This window comes from Cervus elaphus, chromosome 2 (assembly GCF_910594005.1).
Source record: "Cervus elaphus chromosome 2, mCerEla1.1, whole genome shotgun sequence".
Lineage (NCBI taxonomy): Eukaryota > Metazoa > Chordata > Mammalia > Artiodactyla > Cervidae > Cervus > Cervus elaphus.
Genome location: NC_057816.1, coordinates 8,052,749 through 8,073,357, shown reverse-complemented (window position 1 = coordinate 8,073,357; position 20,609 = coordinate 8,052,749). Strand labels below are relative to the sequence as shown.

The following is a 20,609-nucleotide window of genomic DNA, read 5'->3' as shown; positions in this document are numbered from 1 at the left end:
AAAAGTGATGCGGCCCCAAGGAACAGGGCTCTTGATCCAAGAGGTCTTGAGTCCCCCAGTCCCATCTTTAAAACTTTCATTCTGTCTCCAGTTTCTTTTTCCCAAACTGTGCGTCGACCACTTTGGATCCCTACCGGCTGTGCTGGCTGCAGCACCTGGGAAATCCCATGGACAGAGGAGCCTAGTGGGCTACAGCCCATGGGGTCACAAAGAGTCAGACACGACGGAACACGCACAGTGCTGCGGCCTTGAAACAATATATAAAATATCCAGTTCTATAAGAGCAATGATAGTGTAACTAAACCCGGGAAGAAGCAACAAGGCAGAACCATTTCCTGAACTATAAGAAACTAGTAAGACAGGCAGCCCAGAGGCTTTTGGCTCCTGTTAACAGGGCCTAGGCCTTCCCAGGTGGCTCAGTGGGAAACAATCCGCCTGCCAATGCAGGAGATACAGGAGACGGGGCTTCAGTCCTTGGGTCAGGAAGATCCCCTGGAGAAGAGAATGGCAACCCACTCTAGTATTCCTGCCTGGAGAATCCCATGGACAGAGGAGCCTGGTGGGTCCATGGGGTTGTAAAGAGTTGGACACACACGCACCAACAGGGCCTAATCCAGGAACAGCTCACTGAGTGGCCAGTCAACAAAATCCTTGCCTGATCCTGAAATGAGCATTCCTAGCATGGTTGGACAAACTGGTCACAAAACGCCTCCTGAACCTTGGTTGGAAATAAGATCGAAAGGGAAGGGATTGTAAAATAAAGAATGTTGCCTACCATCCAGTTCTACAAGAATCAAGTCGTTAGCCACTATAGTCTCTGACCTACAACAGTGCTAAAAAAAATTGAGGCCAAAGATCAAGATGAGGTACTTTAGGCTCTGGAAAACTTGCAGAAAAGGCATTCTGATAATTAGCCACTTTCAGGAGAAATTTTTTATGAACTCAAATTCTTGCGCCTTCTCACATTTAGAAAAGCACTAAAGGGGACTTCCCTGCTGGCCCAGTGGCTAATACGCCACACTCCCAATGCAAGGGGCCCCGGTTCCATCCCTGATCAAGGAACTAGAGCCCACAGCCGCAGTGAAGACGAAGATACCGTGTGTCGCAACTAAGACCCATTGCAGCCAAATAAATATTTTTAAAAAGAGCTAAGTTGGGACTGTCCAGGCGTTAGGACTTTGGTTTCCAATGCAGTGCAGGTTCAATCCCTGGTCAGGGAGCTAAGATCCTACAAGCCTTGGGGCCAAAAAACCAAAACAGAAGCTTTTTTAGTGACTCAGACAGTGAAGAACCCTCCTGCAATGCAGGAGAACTCTCAGCCTCTGACAGACTGTCTCCTAGGTTATCACCCTGAGTTTAATCCTCGAATAAAAATTTCCACTTCTTTCTTAGATTGACTACTGATTAATTTTTTCATCAACAAAGTAAAACAGAATCCCTCTATGAGCCTGTGGAGAATGAATGGCAGAGGCTGAAAGGCGGAGGCAGGGAGGCCGGTGAGGAGGCCCCTGCCATAATCCAGGGAAACAGGGAGGTGGCTTGGAACACGGTGGGCACAGTGGAGGAGGCGAGGAGCGGGCATGGCCCGGGCATGGCTTGAAGGTCGAGCCAACAGGCCATCTTGGCAAATGGCAGACGCAGGGTGACAGGGACGGCTCCAGGGTCTTGTCCTGAGCAACAGGAAAAGGCGAGCCTCTGACAGCTGAGACCGGAAAGCCACAGAGAAGTATGTTGAAAGGGAACTCAACTTTGGCCTCGGTAAGTGTGAGACGTTTATTAGGTCTGCTAGAAAATGATTAAAGAAGATAACCGAGGTGACACAAAGTTTAACACTTCATGGATGGACCGAGAGATTATCACACTAAACGAAGTGTCAGACAGAGAAAGACAAATAATGTATGACATCACTCATACGTGGAATCTAATTTTTTAAAAACTATATAAATGAACTTATGTACAAAATGGACGAGACTCACAGATTTCGAAAACAGACTTAGGGTGACCTCAGAAGAAATGTGGGAGGGGCCAGGGATAAATTAGAAGCTTGGGGTTAACATACACACTAGTACATATAAAATAGATAGCCAACAAGAACCTACTACATAGAACAGGAAACTCTACTCAATATTCTGTAAGGGAAAATAATCTGTAAAAAAATGTGTGTGTGTATATATATATATAAAGCTGAATCACTATGCTATACACCTGAAACTAACACAATGTTATAAATCAGCTATACTCCAATAAAATTTTTTTTAAATTGTGAATAAGATGAAAATTGAAAAAAAAAAAACAAAACCCTTCATAACATTGATCATCTCCATTCAGAGAACTGCAAAATAAGGGAGGGGGAAGGCAAGAAGACTAATAAGATAAAGAATGAAAAATAGGATGAGAAAAGAAGAAAATATCAGATTGGCTGAGACCATATAGTCAGCCTTGTCTGGAATGAGAAGCAGCAAGGCAATAGTACAGGGCCCAGGGTTGGCTTGTGTCTGGGGACCAACTGACTGCATACACTGAGTTTCCGGTCAAGCAGAGCATTTACAGGGACACAAATGTTACCTGAGCTTTCATTTGTTGGCACGGCACCCCAGGCAGGAGTGGCTCCAGCTGGGGCCCAGGATATTTCAACAGACCCCCACGTTTGAAAATGTGAAAGTATGAGTCGCTCAGTCTTGTCACTCTTCGCGACCCCATGGACTGTAGCCCACCAGGCTCCTCCCGCCATGGAATTCTCCAGGCCAGAATACTGGAGTGGGTTGCCATTCTCTTTTCCAGGGGATCCTCCCGACCCAGGGATTGAACACGGGTCCCCTGCATTGCTGGCAGATTCTTCACCGTCTGAGCCACAAGGGAAGCCTCTAGCACTCCAAGAAGAGGTCTTTGAAGAGGTGAACTGTCCCGGTGATAGAGGAGAAAGACAGAGGAGAGGACAGAGGACTGAGCCCTGTGGCCCCGGGGGAAGAGTGTGGGAAGAGACGGAATCAGCCAAAGAGGCAGAGAAGCGGGGCAGGGGAAGAGGGGCCAGCTGCAGGTGAACCCTGGGGTCCTGGGAGGAAGGGTCGTAGGAAAGGAGAAGGCTCAGGAGCTGTGATGCTCAAAGTACAATGAAGACTGAAAATGCCACCGAACTTGCTGCAGGGATATCGTTGGAGACCATAGGGTGTCAGGGCAAACACTCAATGGGAATCGATCCATAAAAGAATGGGAAGAGAGAAACGGGAACTGCATGCTAACAAGCCTTTCATGGAATTGTACCGTGGACAGACGCAGAAAAAGAGGGTGGCAATTGAACAGAGATGAGAGGTTGAAAGGGAGGGGGTCTTTCCGAGGAAAATATTTGTACATTGATGGAAACTGTCCAGTAGGAAGGGAAAGACAGGTGCCAAGGAGGAAGGGGAACAGGTAGGGAGGTGGGCAAGAGGGCTCACAGGGACGGACTGGCCATGGTGAAAGTGGGGTGGGAGGTTTGAAGAGAAGAGATGATATAAAGTAGCTCCTAGTTCATGTGTTCAAACAGAAAGCTAATGGAAGTAAAACGAACTCCTGCCAAATCCAAGAGAAGAAAAACAGAACAAGAAAAGCAATGGATTCCATGGAAAACAGGAACAAGGAAACAGATTTAAAGGGAAAATATAGTAAAGAAGAAAATGTACTAAAATGGAAAACATGATCATAACTGCAATAAGTGTGGCTAAGCTAGAATCACTAGGTAAAAGGCAGGGGCTTTTTGCTTGGACTTTACAAAAGATGTTAAGCTTAGTTTCCATTCCAGGCTCCTGAAGCAGAATGAGCTGTGCTGTATTCAGTTGCTCAGTCGTGTCTGACTCTGTGACCCCATGGACTGTAGCCCGCCAGACTCCTCTGTCCATGGAATTTTCCAGGCAAGTATACTGGAGAGGATTGCCATTTCCTGCTCCAGGGGATCTTCCCAACTCAGGGATCAAACTCACATTGACTAAAATAGTGTGTGGAAGTATTTACACCAAAGTGTTACCAGTGGTGATCATGGTTGGTGACTTTAGCAGTGATCTTCATTTTCTTCTTACCTTTCAATATTTTCTGAATTTTTTGGAAGGTGTACACATTAATTTTATTATGGGGGGTGGGGGAAGAAGTTATTTTTAAAACCAGTTGAAGCATGTCTTCATGGAATCTTTGTTTGCTGTCCAAACCCGGGTTCCAAGAATGCTCTAAAGAAGGGTTTCTGCCCAATATAAACCAGATGGAAATGAGGCCAGCCGGACAATAACAGAAAGTGCAGGACGGTGCGAAGATGGGGCTCCAGGGGGAGGCAGGAGTAAAGAAGGAGAGCTCCCTGGAGGAGGAGGCTCTTATGGTACATGCAGGATGTGGCCCAGGGTGAGCTAGCAGACCGCATTTCAGGCTAGGGGCACTGAGCAACGGCAGGAGCCCATTGAGCCAATACAGGGCACTCGCGGGCATGGGTGGTTGGGGCACAGAGGCCATGGAGATGGAGAGGTTGTACCTGTGAGCTACATGAAAGCAGAGGGAAGAGTGGGCAAGACAAAAAGAAGTAGTGGGCTGGGGAGGGGCGGCCTCACACCCAAAGCACGTGAGAACAAACATCGGGGTCACCAGCGCCGTTCCATTGCCCACCATCTACCTGCCAACATCACACATGCACTTGAATACACTTGTACATAGATGTGCACACACATCCGTGCACTCGTGTACACACACAGGCACATGCATCTGTGTACTCATGTACACATGCAAGCATGTTAAGTCACTTCGGTTGTGTCCGACTCTTTGTGACACTATGGGCCAGAGCCCACCAGGCTCCTCTGTCCCTGGGATTCTCCAGGCAAGAACACTGGAGTGGGTCACTGTGCCCTCCTCCAGGGATCTTCCCGACCCAGGGATCGAACCCGGGTCTCTTACATCTCCTGCATTGGCAGGCAGGTTCTTTATCACCACCACCACCTGGGAATGTGGCCTGTGGCTTTAACTTGGACAATCAACCCCCTTGCAACCAAGGAGGTCTCCCCTGGCTCGGGTCCATCTTTCCTGAGTCCCCCAGCCAGCATGCACTGCTCCCCACCCCACCTTAGCCGTGGGAGGTTGGCCAGCTCCTGCTGCGCTGCTGGGGGCGGGGGGCTGGCTTTTAAGCAGGATTCCACAGGAGGGTTTTGTAGTGTGGGGATGGGCTAAAGGGACAGGAACAGAGGCAGGGAGACCAGGGAGGGGACAGCTGTAGAGACACAGAGGTGGAGGAGAAGTTAGCAGGCCTCGCTCACTGCAGGAGTTGACAGGTGGGGTGCGGGAGATGTGAAACAAGACTAGGGATCTAGGAGTGGATTTGGGGATGGGGCAGAGATCTTGGGGTGACACTGAACTTGAGGAACCCATGGGGTGTCTGGAGACACTGAAAGACTGAGAGGGTGACAGCAACGGGGGGAGACATTAAAGATGGCAGATACATGGAAGGGAGGGGCAGGGGCTGGGCCACAGTGGCTGGGACACGTGGGGTCTGGATGCCTGCTGGTGACTCGGGCTACACACACACACACACACACACACACACACACACACACACAGAGTCCTCACAGAGCACTGATGTTGCTCCAGCCTCCCGGCAGCCCCCAGGTTGAGAGGACCCCGGGCAGTGCCTCTCCTGGGTCAGCCCTGGGCCCCTGGCAGAGGCAGGCACGAGGTGGCAGGGGTGCAGAGGGGCAGAGCCGAGGCCGCCCAGCCCACACAGGGTGGGAGCTGCGGGACCTCTGAATCTGTCCCTCCCTCAGAGCCGGGTTAAACTTTACCCGAGGAAGTGATTGCTAAGCCCTCCTCGTCACCTGGTCACAGTGACCCCGGCCTGGGTGACTTCAGCCTCCTCTTTCCCCACTTCCCCAGCCCAGCTTCTCCCAGAGGTCCAGGGGCAGCTGCGTCTCTGGGGAGGTGCTGGTGGCTGCAGGGTCACACCCCATAGACTCGGGTCCCAGCCGGAGCCACCCTGAGTGACGGCGCCCAGAGACCCCCGGGCTGATCTGCATGGCGGGCACCGCTGCCATGCCCTGGGCAGCCCGGCTGGTGCAGCAGGAGATGCTGCGGGGGGGGCAGGCCCCCCGCATTGGCCCCTCTGCCCTGGGCCAGCCTCTGTGCGGTGGGCACCTCCACTGGCGCCTCCATGCAGGCTCCATGGCTTTTTCTGAACTCCTGGACCGAGTGGGCAGCGGGGCTGGTTCCAGGTTTTCCATGGTGGTCCTGGTGGTCCCCATCACGTGGCTTGCCCCTCAGAACATACTGGAGAACATCTCGGCCGCCGTGCCCAGTCACCACTGCTGGGTGCCCCTCCTGGACAACAGCACGGCCCAAGCCAGTGTCCCTGGGGCCCCGGAACCCCGGGCCCTCCTGGCTGTCTCCATCCCACCAGGCCCCAACCATGGGCCCCACCAGTGTCGCTGCTTCCACGACCCACAGTGGCAGCTCCTGGACCCCAAAGCCACGGCCACCAACTGGAGCGAGGCTGACATGGAGCCGTGCGTGGACGGCTGGGTCCACAACCGCAGCACCTTCACCTCCACCATCGTGACCAAGATAGGGGCCTCCCCTCAGACCCTACCCAAGTCCTGACACCCTAGAGGCCAAAGTCACAGATCACAGTCGGCTAGATTCAAAATGGCCCAATCCCAGGGGGTGGCAGGGGGAGTCCCACCACTGCTGGCGGCTACATTCACAGGCAGCTTCCAGTTCCTCCTTGGCCACATGGCCCTACCGGGGTTGGTGGCAGGAATGAGCTTGCAGGAGCCTCAGGGGCACTCTGCAAAGAGTCACTGGGTTCCCAGAGGCAGCCTCCAGCGGATGCGGGAGACAGGAGAGGCGGCCCACCCAGCAAGCAGGAAGGGGACTCTCTATGGAACGGAGGGAAGTGGCCTTTGAAAGCCGGGAGGAGGTGCTGGCACAGGTGGCTGCTGCAGAGGGGCATGGCGAGGAGGCAGATGAGCCCAGAGAGGGCTTGACCCTGGACCGGGGGCAACAGGGAGCCAAGGAGGGGCTTAGGCAAGGGGTGATGACCCCTGAGGTCACCGGGCCGGACACTCAGCCCCAGCTCCCTGGGCCTTCCCATCTAGCCCCTCCGCCCCCTGCTGGTCTCCTGAGCTCAGATCCCCAGCCCCCTCCTCTCCCACCAGTGGGACCTGGTGTGTGACGCTCAGGCCCTGAAGCCCATGGCGCAGTCCATCTACCTGGCCGGGAACCTGGTGGGAGCGGCTATGTGCGGCCAAGTCTCTGACAAGTGAGGTCCCCGGTCCCCTCGCTGCCCCTGCGCCCCGAGACCCTGGGCCCTGACTGGCCCTGAACTGGCGGGTCTGGGGAGAAAACTCCATTTGGTGTGGGTCCTTCTCCCGAGACCCTCCAGCTGTGCTGCTGAGCAACCTCAGTCCCTCTCTGGGCCTCGGCTTCACGGACTCCCCTCTGGGGCCGTGAAGGGTCATTGTTCTCATCAAACATTCACTGCTTAAGCCTGCTCAGCCACAGGCTGCTGCTGCTTGGCTGCCCCTGCTGACGGGGAGCTCACCCCTGCCCAGGGCCTCAGGGGGCGCTCCCCGTGCTCACAAGCCCTCCCTCCGTGGATGCAGAATGTGGGTCTGGACCCGGGAGTCGCTCAGCGGGCAAGCAGAGGGTGGGCCCCAGTGGTCCAGACCCCCATGGCCAGCGCCGTGGCACCCCACAGACCCGGCCGCCCTCCCCGCGTGTGCCGCAGGTTTGGGCGCCTGCGGGTGCTGACCTGGACCCACCTTCAGGCGGCCACGGCAGGCACGGCGCCCGCCTCCACCCCCACGCTGAACACCGTCATTCCCCGTAGGTCCCCAACCCTGGCCGGGCAGGGGAGGCTTGTGCGGGCTCCCAGGCCGACCCTCTGGGTCTCCTTGCAGCGGCAGAGTGGACGTCAGCACAAGCCCGAGTCTTGGTGATGACTCTGAACTCCCTGGGCTACAGCTTCGGCCAGGTCCTCCTGGCTGCGGTGGCCTACGGCGCACGCGACTGGACGCTGTCTCCAATCCCTACTCCCCCCCCTTTGTGTACCCCTGGTGGGTGCCGCCCAGCTCCCTCCCTGCAGGAGACCCACCCTTCACCCTGGGCACAGAGGCCTGGGATGCAGAAAGCCAGAGGGGAGCCGCAGGAGCCTGGCCCCAGCTCCCCACACCCCCCACCCCCGCTCCCCCCAGTTGTCTCCTCCCCCTTCCTTCCTTCACCTCTCAGCCCATCCCCTTGCCTGTCCTTGCCCGCCTTGGCATGTGTGCCTCCAGGCACAGGTTCTGAGCCCCTCCTTTGTGCCAGGCCTGGCAGCACTAGGCCAGGTCGGGGGGGATGGGATGCAAAGCTACAACACACAGACACACACACACACACACACACACACACACCACTCCGAGAACACAGTCACTCCTCAGAGCAGGAGGCAATCACATCTCACGCAGCAGCTCTGAGCAGAGGTACCTGTAACTGGCCGGCAGCCTTTGGGGTTGGCAGACTGGCCCCCATATCACGAGAGTGAAGGGCAGAGGTCAGTGAGGCAGACTCCAGGGCCCGGTGCTGATGCTGGCGCGCGAGGCCGAGCCCCGCTTGCCCGGGCAGACAGGCCCACTCGGGGGCTATCGCCACACGTGCGTTTGTGACTCCACTACTTCATCAGTCCAACAAATGGCCACTGAGCACCCACACGGGCGGGCCCTGGCTGTGCCCAGGGAGACAGCGATGAGCAGGACAGAAATCCCATACATCATAGTATCACCGACCACGCTTAGGGCTTGATGCATCAGTTCAGGGGTCCCGTCTGAGGAGGGGACCCCACAGCCCCTCAGCTCCCAGCTGCTTCTCTTCCAACTCAATTTCTCGTCGAGAGACGCGTCTGCACGTGCCAATCCATGCCAATGACCCCGCCACCCTCGCCCGGCCACCTGTCGCTCAGGCCCTGCAGCCCACAAAAGGGCACCGCTGTCCTCTCCCGGGACCTCCCCTGTGCCCACAGCTCTCCCCCTCCAAATGCTGCAGGCCCCCACGCCCTCCCCAGCCTTCCTCTCCGCAACCTCCAGCCACCTAGGTGACGTCCCCATCACTACTGTCTCAGCATCACAAACGTAGCATCTTCTTACACCCGCGCCTCCCCGGGGCCTCCCCAACATTGACAGCAGCCCCACCCACAGGTACTGGAGTCAGAGTCGCCCTGACACCTCCCTCTCCTTCACGGCTCCCACACACCTAGTCCGGCAGGTCACGGGGTCTTGTCAACTCTACCTCTGATGTGCGCTTGAATCCCCCTCTCTGGCTCTGCAAACCCCCAAGGACCTCAGGGCCCCGCCTGCTGCAGGGGGAGCATGTCTGGCTGGGGCACCTGTGTCCAGTGGCAGGAGCCAGTGTGGGGTGGTGGGCACGGGAAGGGGTCCGAGGCCTGGATGGTGCAGGAGGTCTGGGCTTGATGTTGCGGGGCTGGGAGATGGGTTAGTGTTAGGGGTTGGGTCCTGCCACAGGGAGGGGGCGCTGGGAGGCGTGGGGCTGACTGGCACCCAGGAGGTGGTGACTGTCGCCTGGCATGGGCGAACAAGCCAAAAGTGAGGCAAGGGCCATGGGCTGGTCGCCTGCAAGGGGCGCTGGAGGCGACGGGCTCTGGTGACTAATGGGTGCAGGTGGAGGGGGCCTGAGCCCCACCATAGGTGTGAGGATGTTTGCAGGAAGGGGCTCCACGGGAGGGGCCAGCTCAGGCAGGAAGGTGTGGCCATGGGGGTGAAAGGCGGGCAGGAGGGCCCTGTGACATTCGGGAGGGCTGGACAGTGGGGGACCCTGGTGGGCCTGCAGGATGGCGGTCCTGGAGCCATCAGGGGTATGTTCACTGCACACAGGCCCTCCCAGCCCTGGCTCCCAGGTGAGGTCGGGGGAAGGAACTTGGGGTCAGGAGGGAGGCAGGAAGGAAGGACAGGGACCCCCAACCCCAGCCCAAGAGAGGGAGAAGGGAGGAGGCAGAAAGGACCTGGCCCCCACAGCCAGCGCCCTTTGCTGCTTGCCAACCCTCTGCCCTCCCCGACTTCAGCCACCCTGAGCCTGGGGCCTGGGGCTGCCAGTGAGGTCACCCCCTTGTTAGAAGGAGACAAAGGGGCAGAGAGGCTCCTGCAGGTCAGGCCCTGGGGGGGCGCAGGCAGAGACCTCCTGCCCTCCTCCCTCTCCCCAACCCCAGGTGGCTGGCAGAGTCGGCATGATGGCTCCTCACTATGGGCAGGCTGGAGTGGGGCCTGTGGGAGCTACAGAAGGTGGCCATTGTCAATGGGAAGAGGGCAGTGGGGGACACGCTGACTGTCGAGGTGAGGGGAGGCTGGGCCTTCCCCCAGGGCTCGACCCTCAGACCCTCTCCTGTCCCTGAACAGGGTCCCTGGGAGACGGACGGAGAGCCCCAGGCCCCCAGGATGGGGGTCATAGGGAGGAGGGCCAGGCCAGTGACTGCATGCTGACAACCCTCCCCACCCTCCATCCAGGTCTTGCGCTCAGCCACGCAGCAAGAGCTGAGTGTGAGCCAGACTCCAGGCAGCCTGGTCGCTCTGCTCCGCACTCCTGGACTGGGCCTCCGGACCTGTGTCTTCATCCTGTGCGAGTAAATGCCCCTGTAGTGTGCGCTTAACGACCCCCACCCCACCCGGCCCCAACCTCCGCCTCTGGCCGACCCTCGGGCCACCAGCAGCCAGGGAGCCTGGAGTCAGGGCTCTGCTGGCATCCACTGGCTCTGCTGACTCTTCTATTGGCCCCACTGGGTGAGAGGGCCTCTAAGACCAGGCCTGCAGCACTGACTCCCTCCATCAGGCTCCCACAGGAAACTGCCCCAGGACCAGGAGGACTCAGGCTGGGACGGGTCAACAGGAGAGATTAGTAAGGAGGATACATCGCAAAGTTGCTGGGAGAACTGCAGAGCCCAACAGGCAGAGGAGGCAGTTAGAGAACTCAGCGGCAGAAAGGCACATCTACCCTGGGGCTTCCCAGGTGGTGCTAGTGGTAAAGAACCCACCTGCCAATGCAGGAGATGTTAGAGACCCAGGTTCGATCCCTGGGTTGGGAAGATCCCCCAGAGGAGGGCATGGCAACTCACTCCAGTATTTTTGCCTGGCGAATCCCATGGACAGAGGATCCTAGTGGGCTACAGTCCATAGGATCACAAGAGTCAGACACGACTGAAGAAATAGCATGCACTCACGCACCCTAGTTTGGAAGGACCAGAGAGGAGGGAGAGGGGTTATCAGAGGCCAGGAGCCAGGACCACCTGGCAAAGGCTGAATCCACCAGGACCACAGAGAAAGGGGCTGGTCAGTGGAAGCTGAAGCCGTGGAGGGGACGCAGCCACTGCCCCACAAGGTACCCAGAGAGGGGGAGGGAGCAATACTTCAGCTTTGCCCTAGACCCGCCTCCAGTCTCTCACCAGTGCCTCCCATTGGCCAAAGCTCAGGAGACGTGGCATTGGCAAGGGAACCTGGGAAATGTAATCCATAGCGACCACCCCACCAATGGGTACAGAGCCATCAGGGGAGGCTGGAAGCAGGTCGGAGAACAAACTAGCTGCCCGATCCCCAGCCTGAATTCACCTGCGCACCCCCACCTTCTATGGCCTGATCCTGGACCTGCAGGCCCTAGGCAGCAACATTTTCCTGCTCCAGGCCCTTATTGGGGTTGCGGACATCCCAGCCAAGGTCGGCACCCTGCTGCTGCTGGGCCACCTGGGCCGCCAGCCCACACAGGCTGTGCTCCTGGTGCTGGCGGGGCTCTGCATCCTGGCCAACACGCTGGCACCCCACGGTGAGCAGGCGGGCCTGGGTGCACGTGGCTGCAGCCAGAGGCTCCCTACCTGGGAGAGCTTAAGCCACGAAGAGAGACCTCTTTTTCCCCATCAAGAGGGCACTGGACTAGAGCAGGACCCACTTAGGAAGGAGGCTGCTGGGCCGTCTGGACGAGATGGTGGCGGCCCACACTGGACAGCATCATGAAAAATTGTGGAGACAGAATAATAACTGTGATGGATTGCTGGGATGGGGGGAGGGTGTCAGGGAGGGCAGAGAAATGGAGGGGGTGGAGGAGGACTCCCAGAATCTGGATCTGGGAGCCTGGGTGGGAGCAGACCAGGCGGGGGATGGGGGGGGGGGGGGCAGAGAATGTGGTCACTTAGGACACCGTGCGTGGGTGGGGTCTGGGGACACCCAGGTGGAGGTGACGAGCAGACATTTGGAAGGTCATGGGGAGAGCCCGGGACCCCCGGCAACAAGCCTGCCAACCCCATCTCTATCCACAGAAATGGGGACCCTGTGCTCAGCCCTCGCCGAGCTGGTGCTCCGGGGAGTAGGGGCTGCCTTCACCTGCTTCACCATCTACACCGCCGAGCTCTTCCCCACTGTGCTCAGCTAAGGCCCACGGAGGGCGGACTTCCGGCCTGGGAGGGTGCCATGGGCGTGGCCTCCCCCAGACCGGATGTTCGTGCCTCTCGACCTTCTCTTTCACGTGACCTCGTGACCTCGGGGCTGCCCAGGTGCATGCCAGCCCAGCCTGACCCACGGTGCCTCTTGGAGCTGAGAGGGCCCGGCAGCAGTGAGAGGTCAGAGCCGTAGGCAGGCAGTGCGACCCCTCACAGGTGCATTTCTGCCGGCAGGATGACCGCAGGGGGCCTGTGCCAGATGGCCACCCGAGCAGGAGCCTCCTGGGGCCTCTGGTCCGGCTGCTGGGCGTCTATGGCGCCTCCCTGCCCCTGCTGGTGTACAGGGTGGTACCCGTGCTGAGCGGCCTGGAGGCCCAGAACCTGCTGCTGCCCGACACCATACAAGAACTGCAGAGCAAGTGAGTGGCCGCAGCCCCGGCCATCCCCTCCCCCCTCCCAGGAGCCCCAGAACAGGGCAGGCCTGGCCACCCACCGCCATCACCAGACCAAGGGAGAAGCAGAGGCCCAGAGAGGGATAGGATTGGCCTGGAGTCACACAGCACCTCTTTGGAGACTAGAGACCCAGGACTAGGTCTCTCAGCTGACACTGTGGACTTGGTCCCCTACCCTTTATTCCACCATTTGAGACCTGAGTGGCCCACCTACCCCCAGCTCCACCTTGAGAGAGGTCAAGGGGGCAGCATTTTGTGAGGTGGAGAGCTGAGGGTGTGGCAGCTGTACTGGACATTCTCATGGGCCCCAGACTCTACTACTAAAGCCCCTAGATGCCTTTCAGGGGTGTCACTCCCCATTCATCCCCCATCACGTGCCCAAGAGCAGGGCAGCCGTATCTCCTGAGTCCTCAGGATAGACACAGGTCAGGAGTAACTTGCACCCACGAGACACAACCCCTCCGTGTCTTTCCTAAACAGAGTGGTACGGAAGGCAACACGCGTCCAGGGATGTCCTGTCCTGAAATCCACAGGGTTTTAGGCCTCCTGGGAAGCCTGCGATGGGATGACTTCTCGGCAGAAGGATAGCAAAGGCCTTCCTTTCCAGAGGGCCTGGGGGCTGCCCCTCCAGCCGAGCGTGGCTTCTCACTGTCTAAGGAGCCGCCTCCAATACAGAAACGGCAAAGGATGGTGTGACTGGCAGGAGTCTGCCCAGTACACGGTCACCCGCCCCTCCCTCAAGGCCGCAGAGAGGAGCAGGGCCCGCAGTCAACTGCATCTTCCTCACCACTCACTGCCCTGAGCTCGGAGGCTGACCGCCCCCTCTCAACCTCCCCAGCTTTTCACTGCACTCCAGGGGCTCTGCAGGAGCAACAGATCCTCAGCTTCATCAGAAAGATGGCTCCAGCCCCTCCCACGCCCTCTCCACTCCAGCCGCGCAGCCACGTCTTCTGTCTGCACAGCCTTGGCCACCTTCTCTCCCTGACAGCAACCCCTGCCTCCTCCCAGACCCAGGGCCCAACGCAGAGCTTTAGTGAAATTCTCACCATGGCTGTGGCCACACGCCTGTCCCCCAGCCTACCAGCCTGTGAGTTCGCAGAGGGTGGGGTGTCCCCATGTCCCCAGCTCCCCTAGAGCAGAGGAGCAGTGGTGCGAGGGAGATGAGAGAGCGAATAAAAGAACGAACAACCGCCCCTCTCCGGCTCCGTGATGCGTCCCCAGGGTCTGCCTGGAAGTGGGAGTGGGGACTCCTTGCTGGGGCCACCCTTTCCCAGACCAGCTTTCCTGCCCTGAGTGCCAGCCAAGGGGCTGTGTTCTCCAGCCTCTCTTGTGGGCCAGGTACCAACTGGACTGGACGCCTCAAGGCATCATCTCGTTGCATCTTTTCCTGAAGCCTTTGAGGTAGGTGTGGCCCCATTTTGCATGCAGGAAAACCAAGGCTCACAGAAACTGACTGCCATGACACCAAGCTAAATGGGGAGAGTCAGCAGTCGAGCCCAGGTCCAAAGGTGTCTGGAGCCAGCTCTGGCCACTACCCTCCTGCCTGCGCTCAGGCCTCACAATCTGGGCGCCCAGTGAAGCTTCTGGAGGGCATGGACGCCATCTGAGAACCATCCAGAACCCTTGCACCGGCACCACTTACAGGGAAGCCAGGCGCAAGGGCTCAGATGGAAAGGGGTGACCCCTGAGCTCTCCTGGCCCAGCTCACACGCCCGTGGGGGCCCAGCGGGTCTCCAGCAGCCACGCCATCTGCTGAGCCACCCCCAACCGGTGCTCAGGTGGTCTCTGGTCCGCCTGTGTCTCTGCTTCCAGGTGCCTCTGCAGAGGGCCACCCACCTCTACACACACGCACACACACACGTATCAGTGATGTGTACACACGCACACATGGGCACACACCATGAGAAGGCTATCGGGAGATCAGGAAGCAGCTCCCTGGCCCCAGGAGATGGGCTCACTCCCCGGCTTGGTCTTCTCTGCCTGGGCCTCTGGGAGGTCATGACCTTTAGCTATCTGCTTCCAGGACAAAGGGGATGGGGTGGAGATCGTATTGGTAAAGACACCCAAAGATGAGGCTGTTCCACCTGCCCTGGACTTTCTGTCTTGTCCACCTGCTGCCCAACTGAGCCCCTGCTGCCTTACTTCCCCTTGCTTAGCATTCCTAGGGCCCCAGGGTGGCCAGAAGCTTCCAGAAGGCAGACCCCAGGGCTGGTGGAAGATGACGCCTCTCCCCAGGGGTGTCCTCCAGCTCACCAAGTGCTTGGAGTCATCTGTCTGCCCATATTCAGAATGGCCTTGCTCCCGGTCCTTCCAGGTGGTCTCAGCCTGCCAGGACCCAGGGGGGCCCACCCAGTTCCCACATGGCACTCCTCACTTAACTCTTGCGTGCGTGCGTGCGTGCGTGTTCAGCTGCTTCAGTTGTATCCAATTCTTTGCGACCCCATGACCTGTAATCTGCCAGGCTCTTTTGTCCATGGGGTTTTCCAGGCAAGAATAGTGGAATAGGTTGCCATTTCCTCCTCCAGGGGAGCTTCCTGACCCAGGGATCAAACCCGCATCTCTTACGTCTCCTACATTGGCAGGCAGGGTCTTTACTAGTAGCACCACTTGGGAAGCCTCACTTAGCAGGACCTGGACGCTGGGAGAACCAGAGCCCTGGCCCTCTGGGGCAATGAGGGAGAAAGTGTCATCACCATGGCGGAGTGAGTGCCCTGCCAAGGGCAAAGGGGCCTCCCTCAGCAGCAACCACGGGCCTGCAATCAGCTGGGCACGGCCACCCGAGTGGCAGGCCTTCACCTGGGATTCACCCTCCCTCTTGATACCCATCACAGGGAGCTCCTGGCCCAGCAGCTGCTAGGCACCCTGCAGGGGTGGAACCAAGGGAAGTGGGTGTGGGAAAGAAGAGCCCACAGCCACCCCCTCAGTCTCCTTCCTCCCACCACCCCCCCCACCAACCATAGCAGTGGAAGCCTCAGGCAGCGGGGACAGGAAAGTGCCTCAAGACCCACTTTGGCAATTCTCCTGCCTCCAGCCAGGCCTGCAGCTCACCCGGGAGGGTGTGTGAGGAAGGGCAGCGCTGGCCACACAGGCTCCACATCCACTGCCAGGAGGAGCGCCTCGTGCCCAAAGAGCACCCGCGCTGGCTGAGCTTGCGTTCCCTCCCCTGGGGGCCTGCCTGGCCAGTGCAGATCTTCGCAGTCAAAAGCGTCAGCCAGGCTTCACTGCAAGCTTCTTCCCCAACCCCGTTCTTCCTTCTCCCCTCCCACCCCCTAGAATCTCCTGACACATCCCTGCAAGTACCAGTGTCCAGGAGCAGGGTACCCAGAATTTCACCCATCCCCATGCTGTTCAGACTCTCCCGGGAGTCACTGCCAGCCCAGCCAGACACCAGGAGCCCAGGTCAGGCCCAGGCGGTAAGTTCAATATCAGATGCACAGGATGAAGGGGTTAAGACCAAGGGGACTGTCTCTTACAGGCAAGCACTCTGAGTGAGTGGCAGAGGCCAGGATGCTTTCCTCTTACTACCACGTCCTTAGGCGGCAGGGCTGTTAGCTTCGTCACACAGAGCAAAGCACAATCGCACAGCCACACGGCAATGAGTCAGACGGGAGTCCATCTTCCAAGTCCTGCACTGTCCTTTCTGACCCCCTACTCTGATAGACTATTCAAGGCTGCTCTAGAAATTTCTGGAGTAAGGATGTTCCCTTCTTGACACCAAGGAACTCCTGCCTCCTGTCTTTGTTTTCTTTGACTAGTGGTGATGGGGGCAGAAGAACCCGAGATATGTCTCCATTCCTTGGACAGGGAGAGCAGCAGCGGAAAACCCTGGGGCAAGGCCATCACCAGCACCGGGACAAGACATCCTGACAAGCCTGCCCCCCGTTCGGCCTCGCGCAGGCTCCCGCAGAGGGTGACAGCTGACCTCGGTGAGGCTGCCCACCAGGACTGTGAGCGGTAGGAGACAAGCGAGGCCCAACCCTCCCTCCTGGTGACTGGTTCAGGAAAGAGAGGAGAGGTCAACTCCGTGGAAATCCACCCCCTGGGGCGGCTGGGGGAGGACTCGCTCTCCAACCCGTTAGGACTCAGGGTGGAGGGAGGACTCTCAAGGGCCACTGGGGCACACCCCATGAGGGGAAGGGTGCCACCACAAAAGCTTCATCCCAGAATGGAGGGATGCGGGGGGAGATGAGGTGGACCTGGGTGGGGTTCTGGTGGGCATTGAGCCCAAGGACCCTGGGAGGTGTCCAGGCCTAAACAAGGACCAGTCTATGAAACTGTTGCAAGAATGCGCTGGCCAGGGGTGGAAGCTCAGGAAGCACAATAGGGTGATGAAGGGTGACGATGAGCCAAGAGTTCGAGAATCGAGAAGGCAGAGCCTGGAGAAGCGGGCTGCGGGGCAAGACCCACCAAGCAGAAGGCAGAGGAGACCTGAGTGATGGAGCGTGGCTGAATCCTGTGTCCGACAGCCTGGGGCTCCACTGAAGCCCCCTGGGAGATGCAGACCCACCCACACTCTGCTCTCCTGAGGATGCGCCGGTACACGGGCCCTTGTGTACAACCTCCACCTCGAGAGTCTCGGCTCCTTTCGACCAAGAGGATGAACAAATACCCATCTGTGAATGTCTGGGACCTTGGGCCCATTTCTTGTCCCCATGAAGAAGCAAACAGCTGGTCTGAGGTGTATGGATCCTTCTCCCACCTGCAGCCCCAGGGGCTGCCCACCGTCAGCCAGTGGGGGGCAAGGTCCAAACTCTAGAGATGTAAAAGGGGCAGAAAACCCGGAGTTAGGCGGAACTGGGGGAAAATTTGGGCTCAGACACTGACCCACTTTGAGACCTTGGACTAGCAGCTGAAGCTCTTCCCACCCACAAATAACATTACCTCCCCCAAGGGCTGTATCAAGGCTGTCCCCCCCACTCCCCACGCACACGTAGCCACCACCAGAATTTCTAGCCACCTTTCTAGCCACTAGAGGGCAAAACAATGCTCCCACCTCTGGGGATTTGTCCGCCCCCAGAGTCCATCTGCCAATGTAGGAGACACAAGAGGCTCGGGTTGGATCCCTGGGCTGGGAAGATCCCCTGGAGTAGGAAATGGCAATCCACTCCAGTATTCTTGCCTGGAGAATTCCATGGACAGAGGAGCCTGGTGGGCTACAGTCCATGGGGTCGCAGAGTCAGACACGACTAAGCACACACACAGACATTGAGAGAAGCTAAGGTCCGTGGCCAGTGGGGCCAGAGACCAGTCATTGCTCACAGGCCTGGGGGCTGTCCCCTGCCTCTGTCCCCAAGCTGTTGGGACGTGAGGGTGAGACAAAGACAAGCTGCCTCAAGGAGTTCAAAGTCCTGCTCAACCCAAAGCTTTGGGAGCTACTTACCAGCTCTCATGGGCTCCAGACTGGGCCCAGATCCCAGCCCAGAGCTGGGACCAGTGTCCCAACAGCCCCCGACCCGAACAAACTGCACAGGACCATTGGATTTGGAAAGTTTTTGTTTTCTTTTCCCACACATTTCCGGGGTTGGGGTGTTTTCCAAGACTCAGACACATTTGTTAACAAAGAGAGAAAAAAAACTGGGGGAGCAGGGAGCCTGTGGGCAGAGAAGTGACCCCAGCAGTCCGCGGGCTATGCCTGGCTCCCCCTCTTCCCTGCTGCCCGCGCCCAACGGGTGCCACAGGCTGCTGCTCGCGATATCTAGATTATTTGTCTTCAATATATATCTGCATTTGCCTTTCCCCTCCCACCCGCCCCCCACCCTGCTCCTCCAGCAGCTTCCCCATCAATGCACGTCGCCCGGCGGCACACAACAGAGCAGGCCTTCCCAGGCCCAAGCCCCTTCCCTTGGCTGGGGGCACCAGGCAGGCCCCTCCTCCTGGTGGGCGGAGCCCAGAGCTTCCGAGGCCGCCCAGGCCCCGCCCCGCCCCGCCCCTCTCTGGGCCGCTCCGCCCACCCTCCCGCCCTTCTCCCACCGACTCTGGAAACCCAAAGGGAGGAAAGGAAGGGAGAAACCTGACACACACAAAGGAGAAGTGGGGAAGGAGGGTGGGGACGGAGAGACACAGCAAGCCTGGGGTGGGGTCTGAAGGGCTTGGGGAGAGAAGGAAGGCAGGAGGAACAGAGGGAGCAAGAAGAAAAATGGAGGGAAATGAACAGGACGAGTAGCGGACGCTGTACAAAACCCCCAGCCTTCCTTCCCGCCCAACCCCACCAAAATAAAACTACCCCCCTTAAAAAAATAAATCAACCCAGGGCTGTGAGCACGTGCCCTGCCAGGCGGGCGCAGAGCTGAGAAGGACAGACAGCCCCAGGACGGACGATAACTCCGCGCCGGACAGCCGGCAGGAGGAAGGGGACGAGCACGGGGTTTTCCTTTCCTTTTTCTTTTTTTGCGTTTCCTCTTCGTGAGAGAAGTCTGAGGCAGCCAGGGAGTGGGTCCCCAGAGCCCCGGCAGGGAGAGGGCCGCACCCTCCTCCCGGGCTCTCCCGGGAGGGGCAGCTGGCAGTGGGGCGCGGTGCCGGGGGGCTCAGACGTAATACTCCTTGTCTTTGTTCTTCTTGGCCTTGCTGGGCGTCTTGGGGGCGGCCGGGGCCTTCTCTTTCACCACCGCCCCGTTGCTCTGGGCCGAGTTACTGATGTAGTTCCGGCTCTGGTCCACCTGGTAGGAGCCCTCGTCGCGGTTGCGGTACTTGTACATGGCATAGAGGAGGATGAGGATGCAGAGCGCCGCGGCCGCCACGATGCCCACCACCATGCCCGTGGTGCTGCTGGACTCCCGGATCACCTCCACCGCGCCCGGCGGGCCCCGCTCCCCAGGCCCGGTGGGGTTGGCTGTGGGCAGATGGGGGAAGCCGGGAGCGGAGGTCACGCCGGGGCGCAGGGGAGGGGGCCTCCGCGGCTCGAAGGACGTAGGGGCCCCAGGCCCCAGGGGTGGGTTTTCCAGCAGGGGCTGCAACGGGTCTCGGTGGTTCATTTTGCCCGCTGGAAGGTTGGGGGCCGGGGCGGAGGGGGCGAGCAGCACCCCAGGGGCGCCCGTCGCCCCATCTGTCCTGAGGTTGGGCCGGGGAGCGGGCTTGCGCGGGGACAGGAGGGTAGTGCGGTCCGTGACCAGGGGAAAGGTGGTGTAAAAGTCCTCGTCGTCCGTGGGGGGGAGGCTGGAGTCAAAGACCTCCCCGGAGGCAAAGCCCGAGGCCTCGATAGGCTCCTCGCAGTCGCTGTCGTCCTGCTCGGCCTGGCAGGGGCCCCCGGCAGGCGGGCGGCGGGCCGCAGGCGGGGGCAGGGTGTCTTGGGTGGCACCCACGCCCGTGAGGAAGGGGTAGAAGGTGGGGGGTGGGGGCACGAAGGGGGATCGGGTGGCCACGGGAGGGGGGTCTAAGGAGTCCTCCGTGATTATGGGCAATATTAACTCTCCTCCTAGAACAAGAGAGAGAAGAGAAAAGACAGGGCGTCAGCGAGGGCCGGGGCGCAGGCGGCCGGCACAGAGAGAGAAATAACAGCCTCACACACCCAAATCGGTTCCAATTGGCTTTGGCGGAGACTAGAGCGGGCTGGGCCCGACCGCCAGCCGGCCGGAGCCCTGCGCTTTAAGCGGGCAGCGGCTCGGATGCTCTGGGCACCCCACGCACGGGCTCTGTGGCTCTCTGGGTTTTGTTTTTTTGTTTGTCTTAAGAAACCAAAAGGAACAGAAAGGAAAGGAAATAGAAAAGAAATGGAAAAAAAAAAACTCTACTGGTTTAAGGCTTTAAAAACAGAT

The 20,609-nt window shown here is 58.8% G+C and overlaps 2 protein-coding genes across 22 annotated transcripts in view; one reads left to right on the top strand and one right to left on the bottom strand.

Moving 5' to 3' along the window:
• The first annotated feature begins 6,162 nt into the window (after window positions 1-6,162).
• Window positions 6,163-19,323, top strand: SLC22A12 (solute carrier family 22 member 12). Its single transcript, XM_043927910.1, is given in 14 exon segments — window positions 6,163-6,567; window positions 7,155-7,258; window positions 7,727-7,779; window positions 7,899-8,012; window positions 8,015-8,054; window positions 10,196-10,319; window positions 10,491-10,610; window positions 11,586-11,796; window positions 12,287-12,392; window positions 12,638-12,684; window positions 12,687-12,825; window positions 13,697-14,259; window positions 16,132-16,271; window positions 16,614-19,323. Coding segments are annotated over 12 exon segments (1,659 nt in total). The 3' UTR covers window positions 13,893-14,259; window positions 16,132-16,271; window positions 16,614-19,323.
• Window positions 18,339-20,609, bottom strand: part of NRXN2 (neurexin 2) — a 110,301-nt gene continuing 108,030 nt past the window's right edge. For 13 of the 21 annotated variants that reach the window (XM_043927418.1, XM_043927474.1, XM_043927443.1 and 10 more), the window contains one exon: window positions 18,339-20,269. In XM_043927418.1, coding sequence (XP_043783353.1) covers window positions 19,383-20,269 — 887 coding nt within the window. In that variant the 3' untranslated portion in view covers window positions 18,339-19,382. The remainder of the gene's footprint in view (window positions 20,270-20,609) is intronic. The other 8 variants (XM_043927488.1, XM_043927507.1, XM_043927560.1 and 5 more) reach the window with 1 other exon arrangement.